General features: G+C 39.5%; 2 protein-coding genes across 2 annotated transcripts; both read left to right on the plus strand.

The window, feature by feature from the left end:
• Window positions 1–16,373: 16,373 nt before the first annotated feature.
• Window positions 16,374–17,741, plus strand: LOC145099170 (uncharacterized). The gene is made up of 3 exons (XM_079036761.1): window positions 16,374–16,395; window positions 16,620–16,939; window positions 17,015–17,741. The coding sequence occupies exons 1-3, from the start codon at window positions 16,374–16,376 to the stop codon at window positions 17,570–17,572; spliced, it is 900 nt and encodes a 299-aa protein (XP_078892887.1). The 3' UTR covers window positions 17,573–17,741.
• Window positions 17,742–17,834: 93 nt separating this feature from the next.
• On the plus strand, window positions 17,835–19,302 carry LOC145100533 (uncharacterized). Its single transcript, XM_079037774.1, has 2 exons — window positions 17,835–18,551; window positions 18,620–19,302. Exons 1-2 carry the CDS (start codon window positions 17,837–17,839, stop codon window positions 19,084–19,086), a joined length of 1,182 nt encoding a protein of 393 aa, XP_078893900.1. The 5' UTR covers window positions 17,835–17,836; the 3' UTR covers window positions 19,087–19,302.
• Window positions 19,303–25,792: the final 6,490 nt, after the last annotated feature.

Genomic DNA, 25,792 nt, shown 5'->3' on the forward strand with positions numbered 1-25,792 from the left:
GTGCCCCCACATGTTACAGTAACCTATTCGATGTGCCGGTAAACCACACACGCTCCACCGAACTATGACAAACATTGAGTCACCCTTCGCTACCTTTTCTTAGAACCATTTAGTGTGCCGGTAAACCATACACGCTCCACTAACGTCTTCGCAAGGGCACAAAGTGTAATTTCATGGAATTGCATCAATTCACTTTTTCCTAAAGTAACTAAGATTGAGAATTTGTAAAATATTTAGTTACTTTTGTACTTCATTATACTTATAATGGAATGTTCTGTCCTATCCTACCCGTTCGGCTAACGACCCTCCACTAGTCAAGAGTGCGGTGGGTAAGAGTGGATACCCATTCAATCGCCATTTTATAGGCAATTTCCTTAAACACCCCTTATAGACCAACTTCGTGAATGAGGCCTACTAACGGTAAGACTGACTTTTAGTCATACATATATATAATGTTAGACTTTTAATGTTATATATAGTATAGGGTGTATTTTACACTTTTAAAATATTATGTGGTCAAATTTAACAATTATACTTTTAATTCAATTAAACTGTAAACCAAAACTTTATGGAATTATTAAACCTCTTTTAATTATACACCTTAATTAATTAATAAAACCATAAGGGTGTGATATGAACTTTTCAAAACAATACTAGGGTTTTAGAATTTAACATTCCTAAATTAAACCTTTAATCAACTTTTAAATTCCAAAACTTGAGGGCAAGTTTTGAAACCTTTTCAAAACATTAGGGTTTCAACTATTTAAATTTCAAAACAAAACTTTTGAGTTCAAATTTAAACTATAAAACCTAAAGGGGAAAATTGAAACTTTTCATAACACAAGGATCAAATAACAAATAATATAAATTAAACAATTAATTTTATCATTATCTATATTTGACCTAATTTCAATTTCTTGCAAAATAAGTTACCCAATTAATATAAATAATCTAACTTTATCATATAAGAAAGTTATTATCTAATCAATTGGTAATTATCTTTTGTTTAATCAAGGATATACTCATAAATATATATAAAATCGGATTTTAATGACCTAAAACAGATAAGGCATGTATCCATAAGAAAAACAACAAGAAATCCCAGAAATAGCTCCATCTGATGCTCGAACTCGCCGAGTACCACACTGGACTCGCCGAGTACACTGTGGTACTCACCGAATTCATCAGGCAGTGAGCTCCAAATTCGATTTTGCAACTTGAACAAACATACAAGGCATCAATACAATAGAAACCAATCAAGGCTCTGATACCACTGATGGGTTTTAGCCATAAGAACATCCTATGTGCTCATACAAACCCTAATGCTTGGATCTAGGTTTCTCTATTGTACATGCAATTCATCCAAGACTATAAACCCTAGATCTAGTATATGATAATCAATATAACATATTAATTAGGATTTAGATCATACCTTGATTGTTATGTAGCAATAACAATCACAAATCCTCCTTGTATTGACTTTAGAAAGCTTAGAGTCACAAATGTCACTCCTCTAATGGTTCACAAACACCAAGAGCAAGAGGATGAAGAAGAAAAGAGAAGGAGGCTGCCCAAAACGTGTGGAAACCCTAGACAATTAGTTCACCATGTTTTTGGGGCATAAGGGTTCTTTAAATAGTGAGGCTATTAGGGTTATCTAACAAGGAAACCCTAATTTGGATGCTTAAGCCCTAAGCAACCCATGGGCTCCTTCCTTAAAGGCCTTGGGACGATTTCTAATGGGTTTCCCCATAGAATTCGTCCACTCCTTTAATATGGAGTCCATTAGCTCAATATTCAACTATCATACAATTGACAGTTCTAGTCCCTTAGTTTAATTAATGTCTTTTAGTCACAAACTTAATTCTTATTAATTCTTGACTAATATTAATTCAACAATATGATTTCTCCTTTAATATATTATTCTCATAATATATTAATAAATCATATTTAATCCTTTCTCTCCATAATTCATCCTATCAATTTGCTTTGGTGAAGGCAACCCAAAAGGACCATGCACCATCGGGTCAAGTACATACCAAAATAGTTATGGACTTAGACGCTAATCCAACAGTGATAGCATACGCATCATGGCAGCTGAAGCCTCATGAGATGAGGTATCCCACCAACGATCTGGAGTTGGGGGTGGTGGTATTCGCCCTCAAGATCTGGCGTCACTATCTGTATGGGGTTCGGTGTACCATCTACACGGACCACAAGAGTCTGAAGTATCTAATGGATCAGCCCAACCTGAATATGCGCCAGAGGAGATGGTTAGATGTGGTGAAGGATTATGATTGTGAGATCCTATACCACCCGGGCAAGGCTAATGTTGTAGCCGATGCACTGATTCGTAGGGCGGAGGGCGCCCCGATGCGAGATGTTTGTTTGAGATTGACAGTGATGACTCCGGTGTTGGACACTATTCGTGAGGCCCAGGCTGAGGCCGTGATGCCAGAAAGACAGAAGAGAGAGCGAGTTGTCGGCCTGGTATCAGAGTTTGTTACCGATGGCCGGGAGCTTATGACATTTCAGGGTCGGATATGGGTACCGTTTGTGGGTGGGACACGTACCATTTTGATGAAAGAGGCTCATCGATCGAAGTTCTCGATCTATCCCGGGGCCACTAAGATGTATTTGGACCTAAAGAGGGAGTATTGGTGGCCCTGTATGAAGAGGGATGTCGCATGGTTTGTAGAAAGATGCTTGACCTGTCGCAGGGTTAAGGCCGAGCACCAACGTCCACATGGTAAGCTGCATCCATTAGAGATTCCCGAGTGGAAATGGGAACAAATTACCATGGATTTCATCACCAAATTGCCAAGGACTGCGAGAGGTGTCGATGCAATTTGGGTTATTGTGGACGGGTTGACGAAGAGCGCTCATTTCCTTGTTATCAGTAAGAGCTCTTCCGCAGAGAGGTTGGAAGAGATGTACGTGAGGGAGGTGGTATCGCGACATGGAGTGCCGATCTCAATTGTATCAGATCGAGATGTACGTTTCATTTCCAGATTCTGGAAGAAGTTTCATGAGGAATTGGGTACGAGACTGCATTTTAGTACCGCATACCACCCACAGACTGACGGGCAGAGTGAGCGGACGATTCAGACGCTCGAGAACATGCTCCGAGCATGTGTGTTGGATTTTGGCGGGAGTTAGGACACATACTTGCCCTTGGTAGAGTTTTCCTACAACAACAACCATCATTCGAGCATTGGTATGCCACCAGTTGAGCTGTTGTATGGGAGGAGGTGTCGGACCCCCATTTTCGGGGGAGAGGTCGGGCAGCGTGTGATGGGTAGTACTGAGATCGTGCTTCAGACGACATAGTAGATCCAGCAGGTCAGACAGAGGTTGTTGACCGCTCAGAGTCGTCAAAAGAGTTATGTAGACAGGCGCCGGTCCGAGGTCGAGTTTCAGGTCGGCGACTTCATGCTCCTGAAGGTCTCTCCTTGGAAAGGAGTGATTCGATTCAGAAAGAGGGGAAAGTTGGGGCCCCGATATATTGGTCCTTTTAGGGTGATCGTGAGGGTAGGCAGGGTAGCCTACCGTTTGGAGTTACCTGTAGAGTTGGGTCAGATCCATGACACTTTCCACGTGTCGCATCTGAGAAAGTGCTTAGCTGACGAGTCGGCAGTGGTGCCATTTGAAGATATTTAGGTGGATGTGAGCCTGAACTATATTGAGAGGCCGGTGGTGATTAGGGATCGAAAGATAGGGGTTCTGAGGAATAAGGAGGTACCTCTGGTGCAGGTCCAGTGGCAGCATCGAAAAGGGTCAGAGTTGACTTGGGAGCCGGAGCGTGAGATGCGGGAGCAGCAACCAGAGTTTTTTGCAGAGCGAGACTTCGAGGGCGAAGTCTAATTCTAGTGGGGGAGAACTGTAACACCCGGATTCCCAGGTATAATAGTTTATTCCTTTATTTTTGAAGGTTGGGAGGGGACTCGGCGAGTTGGTGTTTAGACTCGCCGAGTATGGTCGCGGATTCTTATCCGGGTTCACAGTTGGACTCGACGAGTTCATGAGTGGACTCGGCGATTCCATGCTGTTTAATGAAACCGTAATTTCCTGGGTTTGGGACCTATTTAAAGGCCCTTAGGGCCGTCATTTGCGGCTACCAAACCCCAGAGAGAAACACTAATAGATCTAGAGCGGTTGTGAGGAAGGAGAGGCCATTCTTGATCATTTTGTTGGTGTAATTGCAAGAAGGAGGTGACCAAGGCAAGAGGAGGCCGAAGGAGGTGCGATTCTGGTGACTTCAGAGTTCATAGACTTCATCTTGAGGTATTTATTCGGACCTTCTTCAGATTTGATGTTGATTCTTAGAGTTTGGGTTTTCTAACCCCCTTTAGAGGATGGATATGTGGAGCAATTGGTCCCCTCTCGAGTTTATGCTTTGGATCTGGACTCAAAGAGGTCCAGAGACCTTAACCCTTGGAGCTTTATGAGTTATTTTGGGAGCCATGAACTTAGGATGTTATTTTTGGGGCTAAATAACCAAGTGAGACCATCTAGATGTTATATGAGTGTCAAGGTCTGAACTTTACGTGATTATCATGCTTGGGAAGGTCAGATCTATGGATTAAAGGAACAGATCTGACCTCAGGAGGTCTATGGAGTTTGTGCATGGCATGAACTCGCCGAGTCCAAAGATCAGACTCGGCAAGTAGGGTTAGGGTTTCCCGTAAATCACTCAGTAAGTAGACTTTCCGAGTTGGGGAATTAACTCAGTGAGTCAGAGGGGGATTAGGGGACTGGAGTTCAAGGCGGAACTCGCCGAGTTGTTCTTGAGACTCGGCGAGTTGAGTCGGGGCGGCCCCGCGATTCATGCCAGGTGTGACTCGTCGAGCAAGGGGAGGAACTCGACGAGCCAAGCGGGACTAAAGAGTTAGTGGACAGGTGTAGACTCGCCGAGTCGCCCAAGTGCACTCGACGAGTCGGGTCAAAGTTTGACCATTGACTTTTGTTGACTTTTAGGGTTTGGTCAACAATGTGGCCTTTGAGCTAAAAGAGGGGTAAAATGGTCTTTTTCCTAGAGAGGGTGGAGTCTAGTCACGAGAGTTATATTTATGAGAATATTTACTTTATGTGTTTAGGCGGAGGCTAGATCATACTTCTACCGAGTCAGAGATTTACTGAGACATCTGAGGTGAGTGTTCTCACTATACCTTACCTAGTGTGGTAACAGAATTATGTGACAGAGTATTCGGAGTTATATGCCAGGGTATTTGCATGTTATTACGTGTTGTGATTTATTGTGATATGTGATATGCATGATTCAGAGTTTACAGAGTTAGGACCAGTGGGTCCATAGAGTTATGGGACCAAGAGGGTCCCACAGAGATATTCGACCGAAGGGTCAACAGAGTTACAACCTTGAGTGGCTGAAATGTTATTATATGGTATTTTGGGGAACTCACTAAGCAAATATGCTTACAGTGTTATGTGTGGTGTCTCAGGTACCAGCGATGATCGCAGGAAGGCACCGGCATGACTCGTACACACGCATACTGGAGTTCATATGTTTTGATCTTGGGGTTTTGTATTAAGATAATGATGATACAATATTTTAAAATGTGGATGTGAATGAATTATATGGTTTTTAAAATGCGAAAAATTGTTTAAATTTTTACGGTGTTCAAGTTGGTATCAGAGCGTTGGTTTGAGGGATTCGGATGCATCTTCGGGCGTATCTGAACTCAAACTGAGGATTTAAGGAAAATTTTGATAATAAAGTAAAATTTTTGAAAAGAGTAAAAAGAGTTTTGAGACAAACAGAGCAGTGCCGTGTGTACGATCAGCCAGCGCTCGAACGGTGATTTCCCAAAATACCCTTACAATAAGTGCTATCAAATATGTTATGTTATGCTATATGACGAATTATGATATGCATGCTAGAGTAGACTAGGTATTCTTATTAGGACTAGAGTGGCCTGATATATGATGCCTTAGTCTATGGGTTTTGCTGCTAGAAATGTTTGAGAGTGTTTAGATAGCAGCGAGGTGCTTATGAGATATTTGCTAGTGAGTAGCACATGATTTAAGAGAGTATAGTGCTTGGAAATTTGAGTCTCTGGGAGGAGGACTTGGAATGAGTGCTGAATCGGTGTGGTCGGTAGTATTGGGCCCGTACTACCGAAGGCACCGGGTCAGTGCGCAACCCAAGTAAGAATCCTTAGGGTACCAGAAACCAAGTAGGATTGGGGGTATCGAGTGTGTGCACGCTCGAGTGAGTCCTTGATATCTTGTGTTGTATTTTAGAGAGGTATCATGGTGGGAACATGCCACAGACCAGGGACTAATGGAGGGGGTGTGAGCGACGAGGAGCTCCGCCAGATGATTCATTATGAGGTGGCTGCTGCCATCCGCGCTGAGATTCCAGAGATGTTCGGGCTATCAAGACTACCCTGATAGAGACATTTGACGAGAGATACGCTGCTCTTTCTGATGCTGCTGTTGCTGCGGCCACTGCAGCTGTAGCTGCGGCTAGATCGCAGGGTGGTGATGCGTTGCTGTTCCGGAAGTTCAGCAACACAAAACCACCGGAGTTTGATGGGACCCAGGACCCGATTGCAGCGATGAGGTGGATTTCAGACATTGAGGGGTGTTTCTTTACTCACTCATCTCCTGAGCATTTGAGAGTTCCGTTTCCGTGGATTCTGTTTTGCGAAAGCGGTACCAGGGGAAGTTAGATCACCGTGTAGTGGCTCTTCACGAGGTTCTGCCTCCACCTCGTCGCTTGAGTACCCATGTTGTGACTTCGTCACAACCGTTAGGGAGTTCCTCTACGACGGGGGACCAGTCGGCTCTAGATGTCTCCCTGTCCCTTGCCCTGATTTCTCGCCCTTCGGGGGAACCTTCGACTGAGGACGTGGGAGATAGCAAGGATGGGATTATTTCTAGAGTCCATCACGCCACGGAGAAGCAAAAGGCTTTTCAAGTCATGAGTGAGACGACGTTAGAAGATAGTTCTGGCCAGATTGGCAGGCAAGTGATGCAACGACGCGGGCTTACGCGCATGCTATCTTCTATGCCGCCCCATCATGACGATGTTTTGGTAATACCCGATGATGTAACGCCAGTGTTTCTGGCCTTTTCATTAATATTGATGTAATAGTCTAGGTTAACCTTTGTAACCCGTTTTGAAATAATAGAAGTGTATTATTTGAGTATTATGTGTTTTGTGCTTAATTGTGTGTCTTAATTGAATTAAGTATGAAAATAAGCATCAAAATGAAACGTTAGATAAAGCCGATATCTATGGATAATGTTGTAGTAGTTGAAACGAGGTTTCCGAATATATATAGAATGCCGAAATCCGAGTTATAACGAAGAAGTGATGATCTGTCGAAGTTTCGCGATAGAACGGACGCGACGCTGAATGACGTATAATATGAAATTAAGATAGAGCGATATTTAGCACTAGTAATCTAAACGAAATTCGTAGAGTTCGTTAAACCAAGAGCGTGCATAAAAAGAATGCCCAAATCTAATTTCGTATGAGGAAGTTATGATTTTTCTAAGTATACAACCCGAAACTCGAATTCGAGTGATTGTTGGCCGAAACAATCTAAACGAGAATCGAAGATCTCGTTGATAGTAGTGCAATGGTGAAAAGAAAGATGAAACAGATGTCAGATGAAGAATTTATGAATTTATAACGGAATTTTCATGTCCCGACCTACTAAAAATAATACAATAAAAATAAAGTCAAAGTTAGCCAACGGAGTCTAAACGAAAGTTGTAGAGCGTAGTCTCACCTACATGTGGATATAAAGAACATCGAAAATGGAGCTCGTATGAGGAAGATATGATTTTCTGAAGTTTTTAAATAATTGAAATATATTTATTTAAATTTTAATTCGGATAATATCCGAATCCAAGGAGTCATCATTCTTATCCGGAGGGTACGCCCAGCGTACCTAGATGTACGCCCATCATACATGTCGACGGAGGGTTATGCCTAACGTAATTTGGGGTTACGCCCAACGTAATCGAAGGTTCCAGCCCCTATAAATAGAAGTCGAGGCTGCCGAGTTCTTTGCTCCTTTTCTCTTCTTTCTCTCTCGTTTTTACCTCGTTTTACATGCAAGAAATATCCCGAAGCCCCGGTATTAATCCCGAGCCCCGAAGAAAGTCCCGAAGCCCTGAAGATCCCGAGAAGTGCAATTCCCGAGCCGAAGCTCTGCCCGCAAGAAGCCAATTTTTGTGAAGATCTTCTAGATCTACCGAAGGATACTACTTCTACAAGTCGTAGTGCTGTCCGATCATCTTCTGATTAAGTGAGTGTGTGGCTACTTTCTTATAACGCATAATTATGAAATATTTTATACGAAATACGTGTTATGTGTATATTTTGTTGTTATATGTGTGAATGTATATTCGCTTTCTTCTATCTCATAGATATGATTTATTCTCTATGAAATACGTGTTATGTGTATGTGTCTCATCTGTTGTTTGGAATATGTATTGAATGAGAATACTATACAGGTTTTAAACTATCTATAAAAATATATTTTTTAATCTATTAATATGTTGGATAGAACATGGGTAGATAGTTGATGTGTGATAAACAGATGAGAGGCCTCGATGTTGTTGTTGTTGATCTGGTTATTCAGCGGAGTATGGATAATGACCACAAACTCTTTCTAGACAGTCCCGTGGAACGCTAGCAGGCTCATAACCTGTAGGTGTTGTGAACGGTGTGTTCACCGGTGTACTTTATCCCCCTCATGGTTGCCATTAGGACATCTACTGTTGAGGAAACCCATTTGCAGTAATGTCCGTCACGATGAAAATCCTAGATTAGGTCCCTTGAGATAGATGTTATTTTAGGGACGTAAAGTGAGGATAACGGGAATGGGTAATCGGGTTATTGTTGGTTGGTGAAATTAAATATAATTATTTATTGCGGGTTGAAAACCATATATGTTCACCAGGCTCCCAAGCCTGACCCACTCAGTTTATTTGTATTACAGGTGGTGGCGCGAGGGCATTAGATGGATGAATCATCAAGTTATTTTGTTTATTAGACCAGTTGTTATATGTAACTGTTGTATGGTCTATCTTTTGTTGTTTATGCTTTTGTGTATGTATCAGAACATGACATCCCGAGTTTTGATTATATAATGAAAATACATTTCTTTATAAAATGCTTTGGTAAATATTATTTTATCATATTTTGTTTTTTGGGAACATATTCCGCAACTGTTTTAAATCAAAAGGATTTACACTGAAATTATATTAAAAAGCATAAATGAAATCAGTCTTTTTGGACGTGATTTTGGGGATGTCACAGTTGGTATCAGGGCATTAGTTTAAGCGAACTAGGAATTTGTAGGATTTCTAGACTTAAACTTAGAATGCTAAGTGGAGATTGTCAGATAAGTGTCTGTGATAATTTAGACACGAGCACTAGTTTATTTTAGGAATTTTCCTAAAATGCTTTTATGTGCTAAATGTTATATGTTGCCATATATGATATTATTTGTTCAGATCTACGGTTTGTTGCCAACCGGATCTGGAAACTTTATGTGTGTAGGATTCTAAGCGTATGGTTACGTTATTAGAACTAGCATGTAAACGTTTCGGAGTGATATGGAAGATCGTAATATCTATCGCGAACGAAGATCTAAATTTCACCTTATTCGGTGTATAGATCAAGAATGGCAAGAACAAGAAGTGGAGTTGGAAACGCAAACGAGAACAGGAATCGACCGCCTGTGATTGAACAAGTAGCTGTTGAAGTTGCTGCACCATAACAGATCACCATGGTTGGAGTGCAAACCATGATTCAGGCTATGTTAGCTGAACAAAGGGAAGAAATTTTTGGATATAGTGTCTAAGTCCATAACTTTATTTGGTATGTACTTGATCCGACCCGGCATGGTCCATTTGGGTTGCATGGCATTGCAATACTTGGATAGACTAAATGAGAGAATATGGCACTTATGATTATTAATATATTATAAGTTCTAATATATTAATAATAGTATTATTTAATTAGTATTTGATCAAGCATTAATCTAGTATTAATTTGGTGATCAAAGTGAGACTAATTAAATATATAGGGTTGATTATGACAATCATCAAATCTTTTATGGTGGATTAATGATCCATGGTTTATGGGTTATGGATGTAACCATTTGGAGCTCCATGGATAGTCCATGGGAGTTACAAACCCATGGGTCATGAGAAATGAAGAGTCATGACAATTAAGAGTATTCATGTGAAAACCCTAATCGTGACACCACTATAAAAGGGACCCTTTGGCTAGTGAAATCGGACCTAGTAAGGTTACTAGAGAGGGCATAACCGATTTTGAGAGCTAGAAGTATTCTCTCAAGTTATTCCAAGTTTTGTGGTGTTGTGTGAAGCATTTGAGGCACAACATTTGGGGTGCTAGGCTCACAAAGTCTTGAAGGAATCCAAGTAACAACAAGGTATGTATTTCTACTAGTTTTTATGTTTCATATATTCCCCATGCCATGCTAGTTACGAAATAACCTTGAAAAAGAAATTTGCATGTATATAGAGAAAACATAGATTCAAGGTTATTAGGGTTGCATTTACACTTAGGAAGTGTTAGAATGCTCAAAATCCATCAGTGGTATCAGAGCCTAGGATTGTTTTCTGTATACTTGATGCAAAACTGCTTGAAAATCGAAAATTCTGCATTCTGACGACTGTACTCGCCGAGTCCATGGGGAGGACTCGCCGAGTCCATGAAAAAAATTCATCCTACTCGCCGAGTAGGATAATGCACTCGCCGAGTAGGATCGAGCTGGGCAGATTTTTCGAGTTTTTGTTGCTAGAAATGGATTAGAATCATTATCCCAATTTGTTTTGTACTTGTAAAATCTGTTTTTCAAAATGATAATGATTATGTTAATCCATTTTACATGAATTTTAACAATTTCAAAGTATTATATATGTTCATATGATTTCTTGAAATTGCTTGACATGAATTTGTGTTCTTATGAGTTTTTAGAAGATCATAGGAATTATGTGTAACCACCATGTGTGTTTAATTCTTGATCTTAATTGTATTGATGGTGTCCATAACTTGTCCTCAAGTTATGGATAACCAAAGGTCACTTCTTTAATTTGTGTTTAAAGAACTAAAGAGGTTTCATAAAATGAAGAGTATTCATTTTTATGAACCATTAAAACTCATAAGTTACAAAATTGAAGAGACTTGGAATAGTTTCAATTCTTGTCCTCAAGTTTTGGAATTTGAAAAGTCTTACACTCTAATACTTTAATTCCAAATTAAACCTTAGATTTTTAAAAAGTTTAAAAATCAACACTTATACTATTATTATAATTTTATTATATAGATATGTATAAGAATATGTCGTTCTTACCGTTAGTCGGCCTCATTCACGAAGCCGGTCTATAAGGTGGGTATAAGGTTGTTGCCTATAAAATGGTGACTTAATGGGTGTCCACTCTCACCCACCGCTTCCTTGATCGGTGGAGGGTCGTTAGCCGAACGGGTAGGATACGACTTTAAATTCTCATTAAAAGTATAATGAATTATAAAGTAACTATACATTATAAATTCCCAATCTTAGTTACTTTAGGAAAATGTGAAATTGGTGCTAGCCCATAAAATTACACTTTGTACCTTACCAAGTCGTTAGTGGAGCGTGTGTGGTTAACCGGCACACTAACATGGACTAGTAAGGGTGGCAAAGGGTAACTTGACTTTATTATAGATCGGTGGAGCGTGTGTGGTTAACCGGCACATCGATTAGGTAATATTGTTAAGGGTACCAAGTCAATTTGTATGGTTATTCACACCTTGTTTGTGATCCTCAACATCCCAGTCACAAACTTGAGAGGGCACATTCGAGATTCAAACATGCCATTGAAAAGTTCAATGTATCTCAAAAGATCTAGGAGTTTCAAAACCAATAAAACCTAATAATAAAATATTTCGTTCTTATGGTGGAAATTGGTAAATCGTCATTTACCTACCTTCAAATATTTTATAGTGTGGATTACGGCATCCCTCTTCCACCTATAAATAGTTTGTTGGATCCTAGCCTTAATATTTCATTTGGGTGACTTATTAAGGATTCTTAATCTAATGAAACTTATCTTCCTTTTATTCCAGATGTCTTCCAATAACGCTGCTGGCTTAAACCCTACAGGCTCCTTTTCCCTAATGAACTTGTGTGGTAAGGTCATCTTTGATGGATCCAACTTTAATGAGTGGATCAGAAACATCAAGATGATTACCCTCTATGAGGACAAAGAATATGTCCTTGACAGGGAGCTTAAGGTTGTTAATGAAGCCACTGCTACTCCAGAAGAGCTTGCGGAGTTCATTGAGCATGAGAAGGATGCCACCAAGGTGTCCTGCATCATGATGGCCACAATGACTCCGGAACTCCAAAAAGCTTATGAAGATTTCTACCCCTATGAGATGCACCTAGATATGATGGAAAGGTACCATCAGAGCGCGCGTCAAGAGAGGTATGAAATCATTTCCTCCATGATAATCGCAAGGATGAAGGATGGTGAACCCATCACCGGTCACTTGCAGAAGATGTAGAGGTTCGTTGACCGGTTGCTAAAGCTCAATGTTGACTTCCCTGAGGAATTGGCGATTGACATCATTCTCCATTCCTTACCTTCAAGTTATGATCAGTTTCGTATGACTTATCATATGAAGAAGGAGGAAGTCACACTTAGCAAACTTCAAGGATTCTTAAGGACAGCTAAAAATGGCCTTAAGGGTAAAGCGGTTGCTACTTCTACTCCTTTAACAGCCCCTGTTCTTGCAATTGGGCAAGGGAAGGGTAAGAAGAGGAAAAGCCCTTCAAAGGGTACCAAGGGTAAGACTCTTGATGGTTCCTCTTCAAGTAGGACAAAGAAAGGTCCCATTACTCCTTCTTCGAACCCAAAGGAAGCACAATGCTTCTATTGCCAAGATAAGGGACACTTCAAGCGAAGTTGCGCCAAATATCTGCAAGATGTGAAGGATGGGAAGGTTAAACCCACCCATGCAGGTATTTACACAATATTGTCTAACAACTCATCTAATGCTAATTATTGGGTGCTTGATACAGGGTGTGGTATTCACATTTGTACTGCTTTGTAGGCACTAAGAAGAAGTGAGCAAGTAGAGCACGAGAAGATAAACTTAGTCATGGGCAATAGGAAAGCATCGCCTGTTACCAAGATAGGAGTTTATTCTTTATTTCTTAATAATGGTTTAATGTTAGATTTGAATAAGTGTTGTTACTCGCCCGAAATGGCGAGAAATATTATATTTTTTCATGGCTTGTACAAACAAGGTTTTACATTTTCATTTGATACTAAAAATGGTGCTATTAATTTTTATTAAAATGATGTATTTTACTTTCAAGAAATACCTTGTGATGGTGTATATGAAGCTGTGAATGTTGTAGACAATCTAGGAAATAATGTGTTGTATATTGATTCTTCTAATAGCTTGGATAAAGCATCCTTGTGGCATTGTCGTCTTGGACATGTTAGCAAGAAGCGCATAGGCCAACTCCAAAAGGTTGGGGTCTTGGAATCATTTGACCTCAAGTCAGATGATAGTTGCGAGTCTTGTTTACTTGGAAAAATGACAAAGTCGCCCTTCACAGGTACTTGTGATAGGGGTGAAGGTTTGTTGGACCTTGTACACACGGATGTGTGTGGGCCCTTCAGAGTTGCTACAAGGGATGCTAATCGTTATTATGTGACTTTTACTGATGATTACAGTAGATATGGATATATTTACTTAATCAAGCATAAGTCAGAAACCTTTGAAAAGTTCAAAGAGTTTAAGCAGGAAGTTGAGAATCAATTGGGCAGGAACATCAAGATGCTTCGATCCGATTGGGGATGAGAGTATCTTAGCATTGAGTTCCTTGACTATCTTAAGGAATGTGGGATTGTCTCACAATTGACGCCTCCCAGGACACGACAATTGAATGGTGTGGCTGAGAGGCGCAATCGAACCTTGTTGGATATGGTTCGTTCCATGATGAGTCGAGCTTCGTTACCAATCTCTTTCTGGGGGTATGCCTTAGAGACTGCCGCCCATATCCTTAATCTAGTCCCTACTAAAAAGGTTGCCGAAACACCTCACGAGATGTGGACTGGGAAAGTGCCCAATTTGGACCACATCAAGATTTGGGGTTGTGAAGCTTTTGTGAGGCGTGAGACTCATGACAAGCTTGAACCCCGAAGCGAGAGGTGTATTTTCATCGACTGCCCACAGAGATCCTTTGGTTACCTCTTCTACAGACCCAGTGACAATGTGGTCTTTGTAGAAAGAAGAGGAGTCTTTCGTGAGAGAGAATTCATAAGCCAAGGGGACAGTGGGAGGCAAATTGACCTTGAAGAGCTTCAAGAGTCAAGTGGTGAAGGAACCTCAAATGCTGTCAGCCAACCTGAGGAGGAAACTCCTGTTGAACCGATAGACGAGTCTGTACCTCCAAGACGTTCCACTAGGGTGAGGAACACACCTGAATTTTATTATGGTTATCACATTATCACTGAAGGTGATACATTTATCAGTGATAGTACACTGATAGATTTGGATGAACCTAATAATTATAAGGAAGCCATGACAGGCCCTGAGTCTGTGAAATGGAAGGAGGCTATGGACAGCGAGATTCAATCCATGTATGACAATCAAGGAACTTGGTTGACAATGTATCAGGTCGTAAGACAGTTGGGTGCAAATGGATCTTCAAGAAGAAGACCGGCATGGATAGGAAAGTACACACTTATAAAGCACGACTGGTCGTGAAGGGCTTTACTCAAACTCCGGGAGTTGACTATGATGAGACCTTCTCACCAGTAGCTAAGATTAAGTCTATTAGAGTGTTGTTAGCCATAGCTGCATTTCATGACTATGAAATATGGAAAATGGATGTCAAAACCACTTTCCTTAATGGGAAGTTGGCTGAGGATGTTTACATGGCTCAGCCAGAGGGTTTTGTCGATCCAAAATACCCTAATAGAGTGTGTAAGCTTGAAAAATCCATTTATGGATTGAAACAAGCATCTCGCAGGTGGAATCTTTGCTTTGATGAGAAAGTCAAAGAGTTTGGCTTTACTAGGAGTGAAGATGAGTCTTGTGTATATGTCAGGGCTAGTGGGAGCATATTTAGCTTCTTGGTGTTGTATGTGGATGACATACTTCTCATAGGAAACGACATCCCAACTTTGCAGGAGGTTAAGGCCTGGCTTGGGAAGTGTTTTGCTATGAAAGACCTTGGGGAAGCTACCTATATCCTAGGGATAAGGATATTGAGAGATAGGAGTAAGAGACTAATTGGACTTAGTCAAAGTACTTATGTGGATAAGGTACTGAAGAGGTTCAGTATGCAAGATTCCAAGAAAGGAGAATTACCAATCCAGAGTAATGCCAAGCTAAGGGGCTGTTTGATTTAAGCTGACCGGGTCCAGTCAGTGCTGACTGCTGACTCGGTCAGCAGTCGGATGTTTGATAAATACAAAATAAAGCTTACTCGGTCAGCCCATTACTCTTACCCGGTAAGCCAAAAAAAACCTCCGGACTGGAAAAGCTACGCGTTTTCTTTTTGTCATTTGCCCTCACTCGCCTCCTTCGCTATCGGTAATAACCTAGACAGTAGAATCAGCCGTCTTCTTCTTCTCCATCGCCAAGTGCTGATCGCCTCCCTCCTCATCTTCTCCGGCGACGACGCAGCCCATCTTCTCCGGCGACGACACTGCGCGACTTCTCCGACAACGACAAGGTAACTGCGTGTTTTTTTTTTTGCTTTATTTGATCTGAAATCACAAATTGCTGCTCCCTAATACAAATTTCTTCTCCTGCTCCTGCTTCCCTAATGCAAATTGCCGCTCGTTCTTCCTCTTCCTCTTCGTTTTTTTTTTTTTTTTCTGGAATCACACAACCCTTCATGTTTGCTGTCAAATTGATGATTTCATTTTGAAATCAAAGTTTGCAATGTGTGAAACATCAAAAATCACAGCCCCTTATATAGTTGTTTTATATAGTTGTTAAATCACAGCACCTTCATGTTTACTAATGTGTGAAATCAAAGTTTGCAATGTGTATAACATCAAAAATCATAGCCCCTTATATAGTTGTTTTATATAGTTGTTAAATCACAGCCCAATCATGTTTACTAATGTGTGAAATCAAAGTTTGCAATGTGTGTAACATCAAAAATCATAGCCCCTTATATAGTTGTTTTATATAGTTGTTAAATCACAACCCCTTCATGTTTACTAATGTGTGAAATCACAGCCCTTATATAGTTGTTTTATATAGCTGTTAAATCGAATGAATTGTGTACTGTGTGTATATGTTATGTTTATGTGCATATGTGTGTAACATCAAAATGCTCAAGACAATGATTAGAATTTGTTACATAGGTATATATGCATTACCAAACTGATATATGAGATGTTGTCTTCAAGTTATGTACTGTGTGTATATGATATCTCCCAAGTCTTGTCTTCAAGTTGTATTATCTTTAGGTTAAACAAAAAAATATATGTTTTATCTTATTGACATCAAACAAATAGTGTTAGCTATTTGCAAATGTGTGTTATGTGGATGATTAGTTTTTTTTTTTTTTTTAATCTTTTTACAATAGACATGACAGATAAAAGAATTAGGGTTAGTTGGAAGTCGGAATTGGTGGACAAAACTTTTTTGGAAGCATGTATACAAGAATTAACAAGCAATGGCCGGGAGGGTAGCGGACTAAAAGCAAGCTCATGGGCTGTGGTCGCGGAGAAATTGAAAACAGATCATAATTTTATTGTCGACAAAAAACAAATGAAAAACCGATACGACTATTTAAAAGCAAAGTATGCAGTGTGGTTAAAACTTAAAAACAAAACAGGAAATATTTATAATCCCGTAACGAATTCTTTTAACATGACTAATGAAGAATGGGAAGCGGAAGCGAAGGTACATATATACATATTTTTTAAAGTAGACTATTTTTTTACTACTTTAATAATATTTATTAAATTTGTCAAACAGTTGAACAAGTATGTAGATAAGCTGAGAAATGCACCCCTCCCTTGCCCTGAACTTTGTACCCAACTATTTGATGGGGCAACCTCGACCGGTGTTCACAGTTGGGGGCCATCTTCGACATTACCTCATCCCAATGAAACCTTCAGTACACATGATTTTGAGGATACAGAGATGGATGAGCCAGCACCTCATGCAGATACCCCAAGCTCAACAATACCTCAACCTACTAGTGAGGAATCATCTGGGCGGACAAAAAACAAGGGAGGCAAACGAAATGGTCCTAAAGAAACCACACTTGATGATGAGTTGAAAGAAGTTGGAAAAGAGATTATCAAGGCTGCACAAGCATTCACCGAAGCAAATAATCTTGACAAGGAGATGGATGCTTGTATGGCGAAGTTGACATGCTTGGAGTGGGGAGAATATGATCCGAAATACACCACTGCTCTTATGTTATTTGCTGAAAGTGCTGGTAATAGGAAAATTTGGTTGCGCCTTAACTTGTCAACTTGTGAGTCGTGGGTAACAAATGCGGGAAAAAAATTTGGATTAGTTGGTTGACTTTAGTATTTACATGTTACGTTTGACTTTAGTATGTTATGGTTCATTGTTTGACTTTAGTATGTTATGGTTTAGTTATGTTATGGATTGTTTTTCTTAGGTGCGGTTATGTTATATGAATTTATATGTTATGGAATGTTATGTTTTTCGTATTTACATGTTACGATTTGTTATGTTATGGATTGTTATGTTATGGATTGGTATGTTATTGATTGTTATGTTATTGATTAAAATGTAATTTGTATTTGACATCTAACAGGACACATGGATAAAGAAGGTGACTTTTTATATTTTCTTATATTCTCGTGGTATTGGTTGATGTTGGTCCGACAAAGGCAACGAATAATTAAAAGAATAAGAGCTAGCGAACAGGTAGCCAAGGGATATGTGTATACGCAAGATTTGATACACGGATGTCCTATACAATGTTACGATATGATACGTCTTTCACAAGATGCATTTGTACTATTATGCAATCACTTTACACAAAGAAATTGGTTGCAATCTAGTAGGACGATAAGCGTTGAAGAGAAGATGGCTATGTTTTTACATGTTATAGGACATAATGAACGTTTTCGAGCCGTTAAAGAAAGATTTCATCACTCCACACAAACGATTCATCAATGTTTTCATGAGGTCTTACGTGCAATGATGTGTTTTGCACGAGAAATTATAGTACCAACCTCGTCTAATTCAACAACAAATACCTCAGAACGACATAGACGGCTAATGCAAATATTTCCCGGAGCAATAGGTGCACTAGATGGAACACTTGTACATGCAGTTGTGCCTGTTGATCAACAAACTCGTTATAGGGGAAGAGGAAAAGGTGAATGTTATCAAAATGTAATTGGAATTTGTAATTTTGATATGATATTCACCTTTGTATGGGCTGGATGGGAGGGCATAGCACATGATTCTAAAGTTTTGAAAGAAGTTGCATTTAACCCAACTTCCGGATTTCCATTCCCTCCACCAGGTTTGTAACTTTACTATACGTTTTATTATCTATATTATTTATATGATAAATTTGTCATGCATCTACAGATAAATATTACCTTTGTGATGCCGCATACACCAACACCCGTGGATTTATGGCTCCCTACCGCAATACTAGGTATTGGTTAGCCGATTTTCGAAGAAACAGAGCTTTGACTAAGGAAGAAATGTTCAATCATGCTCATGCACAACTTAGAAATTACATTGAACGTGCTTATGGTGTGTTGAAGGCGAGATTTCCAATTTTAAAACAAATGGCTCCTTATCCTTTTCCAGTGCAAAGAGACATAGTCATTTCTTGTGTTGCGGTCCATAATTTTATAAGGAAATACGATATTGAAGATGAATTATTTACGAACTTTGAACAAAACACTATGGTTAGTCATAATGTGGGTGGTGGAGGAAATGAGGGTCAAAACATAGAAGGCATAGAATGGGGTTCAGAAGCCGTTAACTATATGACTAATTTGCGTGACCAGATTGCTAATCAGTTATTTTCAAATGGTTCACGTTAAATGGTGTACTTTTTTTATTATGTATGACAATTTGTATTTGGATTTTGTAGTACACTTTGTATTTGGATTTTAATTGATGTATGTTTAATTTGGATTTTATATGATAATTTGTGGTTTTATAATTTTTTTATCCAGCACAAGAGACAACATAAGGGTAATATGGTCATTTTTTCATTCAGCACAACCATTCAGATAAATAATCAAACAACATAAACTCAGTCAGATATGGACTCAGTCAGCATTTCTAACCCAGTCAGCTTCTAACCCAGTCAGCTCTAACCCAGTCAGCAACTATCAAACGACCCCTAAGTAAGACTCAGAGTCCGAGTATAGAGGCTGAGATAGCTGAAATGAGTCAGATACCATATGCTTCCGTGGTGGGCTCGATCATGTATGCTATGACTTGTACTCGCCCTGATGTGGCCTTTGCTTTGAGCATGGTCAATAGATATCAAGGGAACCCTGGCAAGACACACTGGACAGCGGTAAAGAACATTCTCAAGTATTTGCGGAGGACTAAGGACTGGGTCCTTACCCTTGGAGGCAGTGATGACTTGCGAGTGGAAGGATATAGTGATGCTAGCTTTCAAACTGATAGGGATAATTTCCGCTCTCAGTCAGGCTGGGTCTTTATCCTAAATGGAGGAGCCATTACTTGGAAAAATTCCAAGCAGGAGACAGTAGCTGATTCGACTTGTGAATCAGAGTACATAGCAGCAAGCGAGGCAGCAAGCGAGGCGATATGGCTAAAGAACTTCATCGGAGACCTTGGAGTTGTACCGGCTATAAAGGAGCCAATGGAAATTTTATGTGACAGTGAAAGTGCGGTTGCTTTGGCGAAAGAACCAAGAGATCACGGGAGATCTAGGCACATTGACAGAAAATACCATTTCATTAGACATAGAATAGAAGAAGGACTCCTCGTGGAAAAGAGGGTATCATCAGATGAGAACCCGACAGATCCCCGCACGAAGGGACTGAGTAGGGTTAAGCATTTACAACATGCAAGGCGCATTGGGATGAAGGATGATATTAGTTTCAATAATTAGATTCCTGAAACTTGTAAAATGTAATTGAAATTTGATGATAAATAAAAGTTGTTATTTATTTATGAGTAAGGTGTTACTATCTTGTGTTGATTGTTTACTATGTTTCAATTTTGCATGTTTTTACTTCCAGAATAATTATGTTATGGTATATATATCATATTATTCGAACCATCCACAATCAGTCAAACTTTGGAAGTAAGTATTGATTTAAGACTGTCATGAATTTGGCTTGTATGATTTGTCTAAAGTGCTTTGGACAATGCAATGGTTGCTACAACATTCATGAGTACTCATAAGGGCTGAGTATTGGATTCAACCCACGCTCACTTGCATCACTTCATGGAATTTATCTCGAGTGATCGTGAGACGGTAATATCATATAAATCTTCAAACCTAGAGATATGAGTTGTTGACTATGAGTTGGTTATTCATTGATTGTACGAAAACGCATTGGTAACTCGATGTTATAAAACGTGCCTTTGTGAGTAATTCAACAAGTAGTTAGTACAAGCATATCAGTCGAAGTTTATCTGTTCCTTCTAGAAATAGAAGCGATATCTGGGCCCCTCGATGATTTGGTTTTGACCTATGTACCGGGCCCGGTCAGAACCTAATTGATGTGTTCAATTTAGTTCTATGTCAAAACAAATCGGAGATCGAGAAACAAATGCTGGACAATAAGTAAGACCATGTTCCATGTGTTTGTCTGACTGATATCATGAGAACAGAGGATTATATGATCACTTATCTTAAATGGCGTATCATCATCATCTCCGTTCCGGGAGACTTTGAAAGAGCTACGATTGCTAGTCGGATTTTGAAGTCATATTTGCAAATATAGTTATTAGACTTATCCAAGTGGGAGACTGTTGGATATAGTGTCTAAGTCCATAACTTTATTTGGTATGTACTTGATCTGACCCGGCATGGCCCATTTGGGTTGCATGGCATTGCAATACTTGGATAAACTAAATGAGAGAATATGGCACTTATGATTATAAATATATTATAAGTTCTAATATATTAATAATAGTATTATTTAATTAGTCTTTGATCAAGTATTAATCTAGTATTAATTTGGTGATCAAAGTGAGACTAATTAAATATATAGGGTTGATTATAACAATCATCAAATCTTTTATGGTGGATTAATGATCCATGGTTTATGGGTTATGGATGTAACCATTTGGAGCTCCATGGATAGTCCATAGGAGTTACAAACCCATGGGTCATGAGAAATGAAGAGTCATGACAATTAAGAGTATTCATGTGAAAACCCTAATTGTGACACCACTATAAAAGGGACCCTTTGGCTAGTGAAATCGGACCTAGTAAGGTTACTAGAGAGGGCAAACCGATTTTGAGTGCTAGAAGTATTCTCTCAAGTTATTCCAAGTTTTGTGGTGTTGTGTGAAGCATTTGAGGCACAACATTTGGGGTGCTAGGTTCACAAAGTCTTGAAGGAATCCAAGCAACAACAAGGTATGTATTTCTACTAGTTTTTATGTTTCATATATTCCCCATGCCATGCTAGTTAGGAAATAACCTTGAAAAAGAAATTTGCATGTATATAGAGAAAACATAGATTCAAGGTTATTAGGGTTGCATGTACACTTAGGAAGTGTTAGAATGCTCAAAACCCATCAGAAATGTGACAGATGTTGCATGAAAATAAGGACGAACCTATCATACCCAATGAGCAACCCGAGCCGATTCCCGAGCAATCGGAGGATGGGAGCAATAGTCTCATTATGAGTCAAGTTGGGACTCAAGGAGAATAAAGGAATGACCCGGAAAGGGGAAACAACAAGGATGGGTGAATGTATAAGAATTTGTTGGGCGCCAAGCCGCCAAGTCTTTCTGGGAGCCCAAAGCCTGTTGAGATTATGGATTGGATCTCCGAAATGAAGATGGTATTTGAAAGTTGTGACTATAGCAACAAACAGAAGACTGTCTTTGCAGTTATAAAACTAAAGACTGGAGTCTCGAGCTGGTGGAACTTGTTGGCAGATACTATGCCATGAGGAGAAGCCCTGAAAATGTCATGGGAGGAGTTCTTGGAACAACTAAGGGTGCAGGACTGTTCAGAGATAGATCTGATTGATCTGAACAATGAGTTCCAAAACTTGAAGAAGGGGAGGATGAGCATAGATGACTATGCTACTGCATTCACTGAGAAAATGAAGTTATTTCCGTACCTAGTGCCAACGGAACTCTCCAAGATCGAGGGGTTCGCTAACGGACTGCCTGCTGACTTTGGCCCGACAGTCAAGATGACAACTACTCTGAAAACAGCTATTCGAGCAACTAAGAATGTGGAGGCCCGATAGAAGGAAAAGGGTCTGGAAAGAATAGAGGTTGGTGAGAAAAGGAAGTTCGATGGACCTTCGGGGTCCAACAAGAAAAACAAGTTCTTGAAGTCTAGTTCGAGAGGAGGAGGAGGTGAAGCGAAATGGTGCGACAAATGTAAGAAGAAGCATCACGGAAAATGTGACGTAGTGGCCACATGCTTCAAATGTGGAAAGCCAGGGCATTATGCCAATGAATGCACCATCACCAAGAAAGTTTGCTATGGGTGTGGTGAGGAGGGGCACATCTCAAGGGATTGTTCGAAGGAGAAGGAGGCAACAAAACCCAATATTCCATCAAAGCCGAAAGTAAGAGCATTCTAGATGACACTAGAAGCTGCCAAAGATGAAGCTGATGTCGCTTCAGGTACCTTTCTCGTTAACGAATTGCCTGCCCAATTTTTTTGATTCTGGAGCCAACTACTCCTTTATTTCGCATGAATTTGGTAAAAAACTAGCTTTGCCTATTGATAGACTAGATAATGCTTTATTAGTCGAAGTTGCTAGTGGCAAGTTTGTACCTGTTAGCCATCGTATGAAAAACATCTTAATTGACTTGAATGAGAATAAGTTTCACGAGGAATTATTGCCTATCGAACTAAACGGTTTCGACATCGTGTTGGGAATGGATTGGCTTAGCGCCAATGACGCCGAGATATTGTGTAGAAAGAAGATAGTCAAAGTAAACCTGCCAGAGAAAGAGTCATTTATGGTGTATAGAGATAAACGCAGAGTAAATTCTGGAATCATTTCATTGATGAAAGCCAGAAAGTGTTTGGCCAAAGGATTTACATCGTATGTGACACCCAATTTTTTTTTTTGCAAAAATTTTAAACTTTTAAAACCCATCTTAAATTAAATTAAAACAACTGAAATAGTCATAACATAATCCATCAACTTAATAACCATATAAAATAAGTGCGGAAGTAATAATAATAATAAGGTCCCAACAAAATAACTAGTAGCGATGTCCCGATGCTCCATGTCAAGCCTTAGCCTCTTTAATCTTAACACCTGAAAAGTTATAAGGGAAAAACGTAAGCACGAAGCTTAGTGAATTCAAACACAGACATTGTACTAACATTCATATTTACTAGCCCTAATCCATTTTCCAATTATAATGATAAAGACAAAGAACGAATCAATGTCTATATTACGAGAAGGACTTGTAGGTTTGAACCGCACCGGGAAGATCCCGTATCATTTGGCCCTAATCACCGCACCTCACGAAGAGTATTACGTTGGTGATCTTACCTACCCACCGCACCGGTAAATCCGTATCCTTTGGTGGTGTCCCCATATCCATAATTAGTTACATACAGTGCACATGTACGAATTAAAACAATACTTATATAGCATGCTTTTATAATAAATTCAAATAATCACACACGAGCTAACTAGCAAACACAATCATCAATACAACGGTGTGAGAGAACTCACCTTGAGTGAGTATTAAGGATGGCTAACAATCAAATAATGCTACCAAGCTTGAGAAAACTTCAAAACCTCACCTAAGAAGGACTAAAGGTTAGAAAGGAGAAGTAACGAAGCTATGAGTTGAGAAAAGAGTAATCACAGCAAGGTCTCTAAAACAGACCTGCTGTTCAAAATGGATTTACTCCAAAATATAAAACAGAAACATAGTTTTAACTAAATTTTATAGGAAACTATGATTGCTCAGGATTCCATAACTATAAAGAACTCATTCTAACTCCAAAAGATGAATTAAATATGAATTTTACAAAATGGTGTATCACTTCTGTCTCCAACAATACAGTCAAGTGATGTTGGCCAATTCTACCCAACTTGTGAGTAGAATTCGTCCAAAAGAAAATTAAGAGAAGTAAAGGACATACAAGTGAAAGTCTCAGAGTTGGAATTGAATGAAAAGCATCTCTCAAACTCCATATATAAAATTCACATTGTGGACAATCACAGCACTAGCAAAAGCTGGTGACTGCCCACTGACCTGGAGTGTGGATCCATTCTAACCAATTTATAATTGGAAATAACACCCCATATTCTCCAGATCTTAAATTCATAATATAAGGAACATATAGAAACTTGGAATCACTCTGGATCCTTTTCCAAGCCTTAGAAATGATGAAAACAAAATGACATATCAGAACAGACCCGGATCAGACCTAACAGCAAAGATGCCATTCTTTCACATAGATAAAGCCCTTATCAGTGAGGTTGGCCTTCTTAAGAAAGTTAGCCAACTCAAGTTTTGAACGTTTGGAACTGGTTTGGGGTCCGTTTGAGTTCTAGAGCTCCAGATATGATTTTTACAAAATGACTACAGATCTGATGGAAAACAGAATCGTAGCCACCCGTGATTCCTTTTTGGCTTATCCATCCTTCTCCTTTTGAAACACATTTTAAGATGTGTTCATCATCCCAATTCAGTCCCCATGATAATGGTGGTACTAAAAAGGGTTAGGGATCATTAGGATTTCATTTAGCCTCAAGGATGTAATAATAATCAACATGAAAATAAACATAAGCACATAAAATCATCATTCTCCCTTTTAGGGTTTCCATGATCTTTTGCCACATGTAATCCCCTAGATCCATCATCCACCATATATGGGGTGAAGATAGGATCTTGAGATGATGTATAACATACAATTACAAATAAAATAAGAAGGAGAAGAGGTGAAGATGAAATCATAAAACTAGAACAAGGTTATGAATCAAGTTGTAAGAAAGGATAATGAGGTTCATACCAATACGAATCAAGGGTGGAAATGAACAAGAATTAAGCTCCAAACAGCCCCTTGGCTGCTCTTGATCCCAAAGAGAGAGAGAGAGGGACGATTTTTGAGAGAGAGGGAGGGTTTAGAGTGTTTTCCTTGTGTGTGTTCCAAATGATTCAGTTTACACATTAAGTACTATTAACTAGATGGACATTGCAAATAGGCCCATAGTCCATGGACTTCAAAAAGGAGTTTACAAGATGATCAAAAGAGTCCAATAACATAAGAAATTAGACATTGGTTAAATAAATTAACCCAAGGTTACAAGGATAATTAAATTAAAATAACCAAACGTACCGAGAAAACCTGGGGCGTTACAACTCTCCCCCACTAAGAACGGACTTCGTCCTCGAAGTCAACACCTAGAAACAGATCCGGATAATGAGTCCGCATCTCGCATTCCGGTTCCCAAGTCCATTCCGAACCCTTCCTATGTTGCCATTGCACCTTTACCAGGTTTATAGTCTTGTTGCGGAGAGCTTTCGTCTTTCGTTCTAAAATAGCGATTGGTTTCTCAACATAATTGAGACGCTCGTCAATTTGTATGTCC

Source organism: Lactuca serriola, chromosome 4 (genome assembly GCF_051521515.1).
Source record: "Lactuca serriola cultivar US96UC23 chromosome 4, Lser_US96UC23_V15, whole genome shotgun sequence".
Lineage (NCBI taxonomy): Eukaryota > Viridiplantae > Streptophyta > Magnoliopsida > Asterales > Asteraceae > Lactuca > Lactuca serriola.

Coding starts and splice junctions, on each gene's coding strand:
- LOC145099170 (XM_079036761.1), top strand. CDS start 16,374: ATGATTAGAATTTGTTACATAG. Junction 16,396..16,619: donor GATTAGAATTTGTTACATAG/GTATATATGCAT, acceptor TTTTTACAATAG/ACATGACAGATAAAAGAATT. Junction 16,940..17,014: donor AATGGGAAGCGGAAGCGAAG/GTACATATATAC, acceptor TTTGTCAAACAG/TTGAACAAGTATGTAGATAA.
- LOC145100533 (XM_079037774.1), top strand. CDS start 17,837: ATGGATAAAGAAGGTGACTTTTTATATTTTCTTATATTCTCGTGGTAT. Junction 18,552..18,619: donor ATTTCCATTCCCTCCACCAG/GTTTGTAACTTT, acceptor ATGCATCTACAG/ATAAATATTACCTTTGTGAT.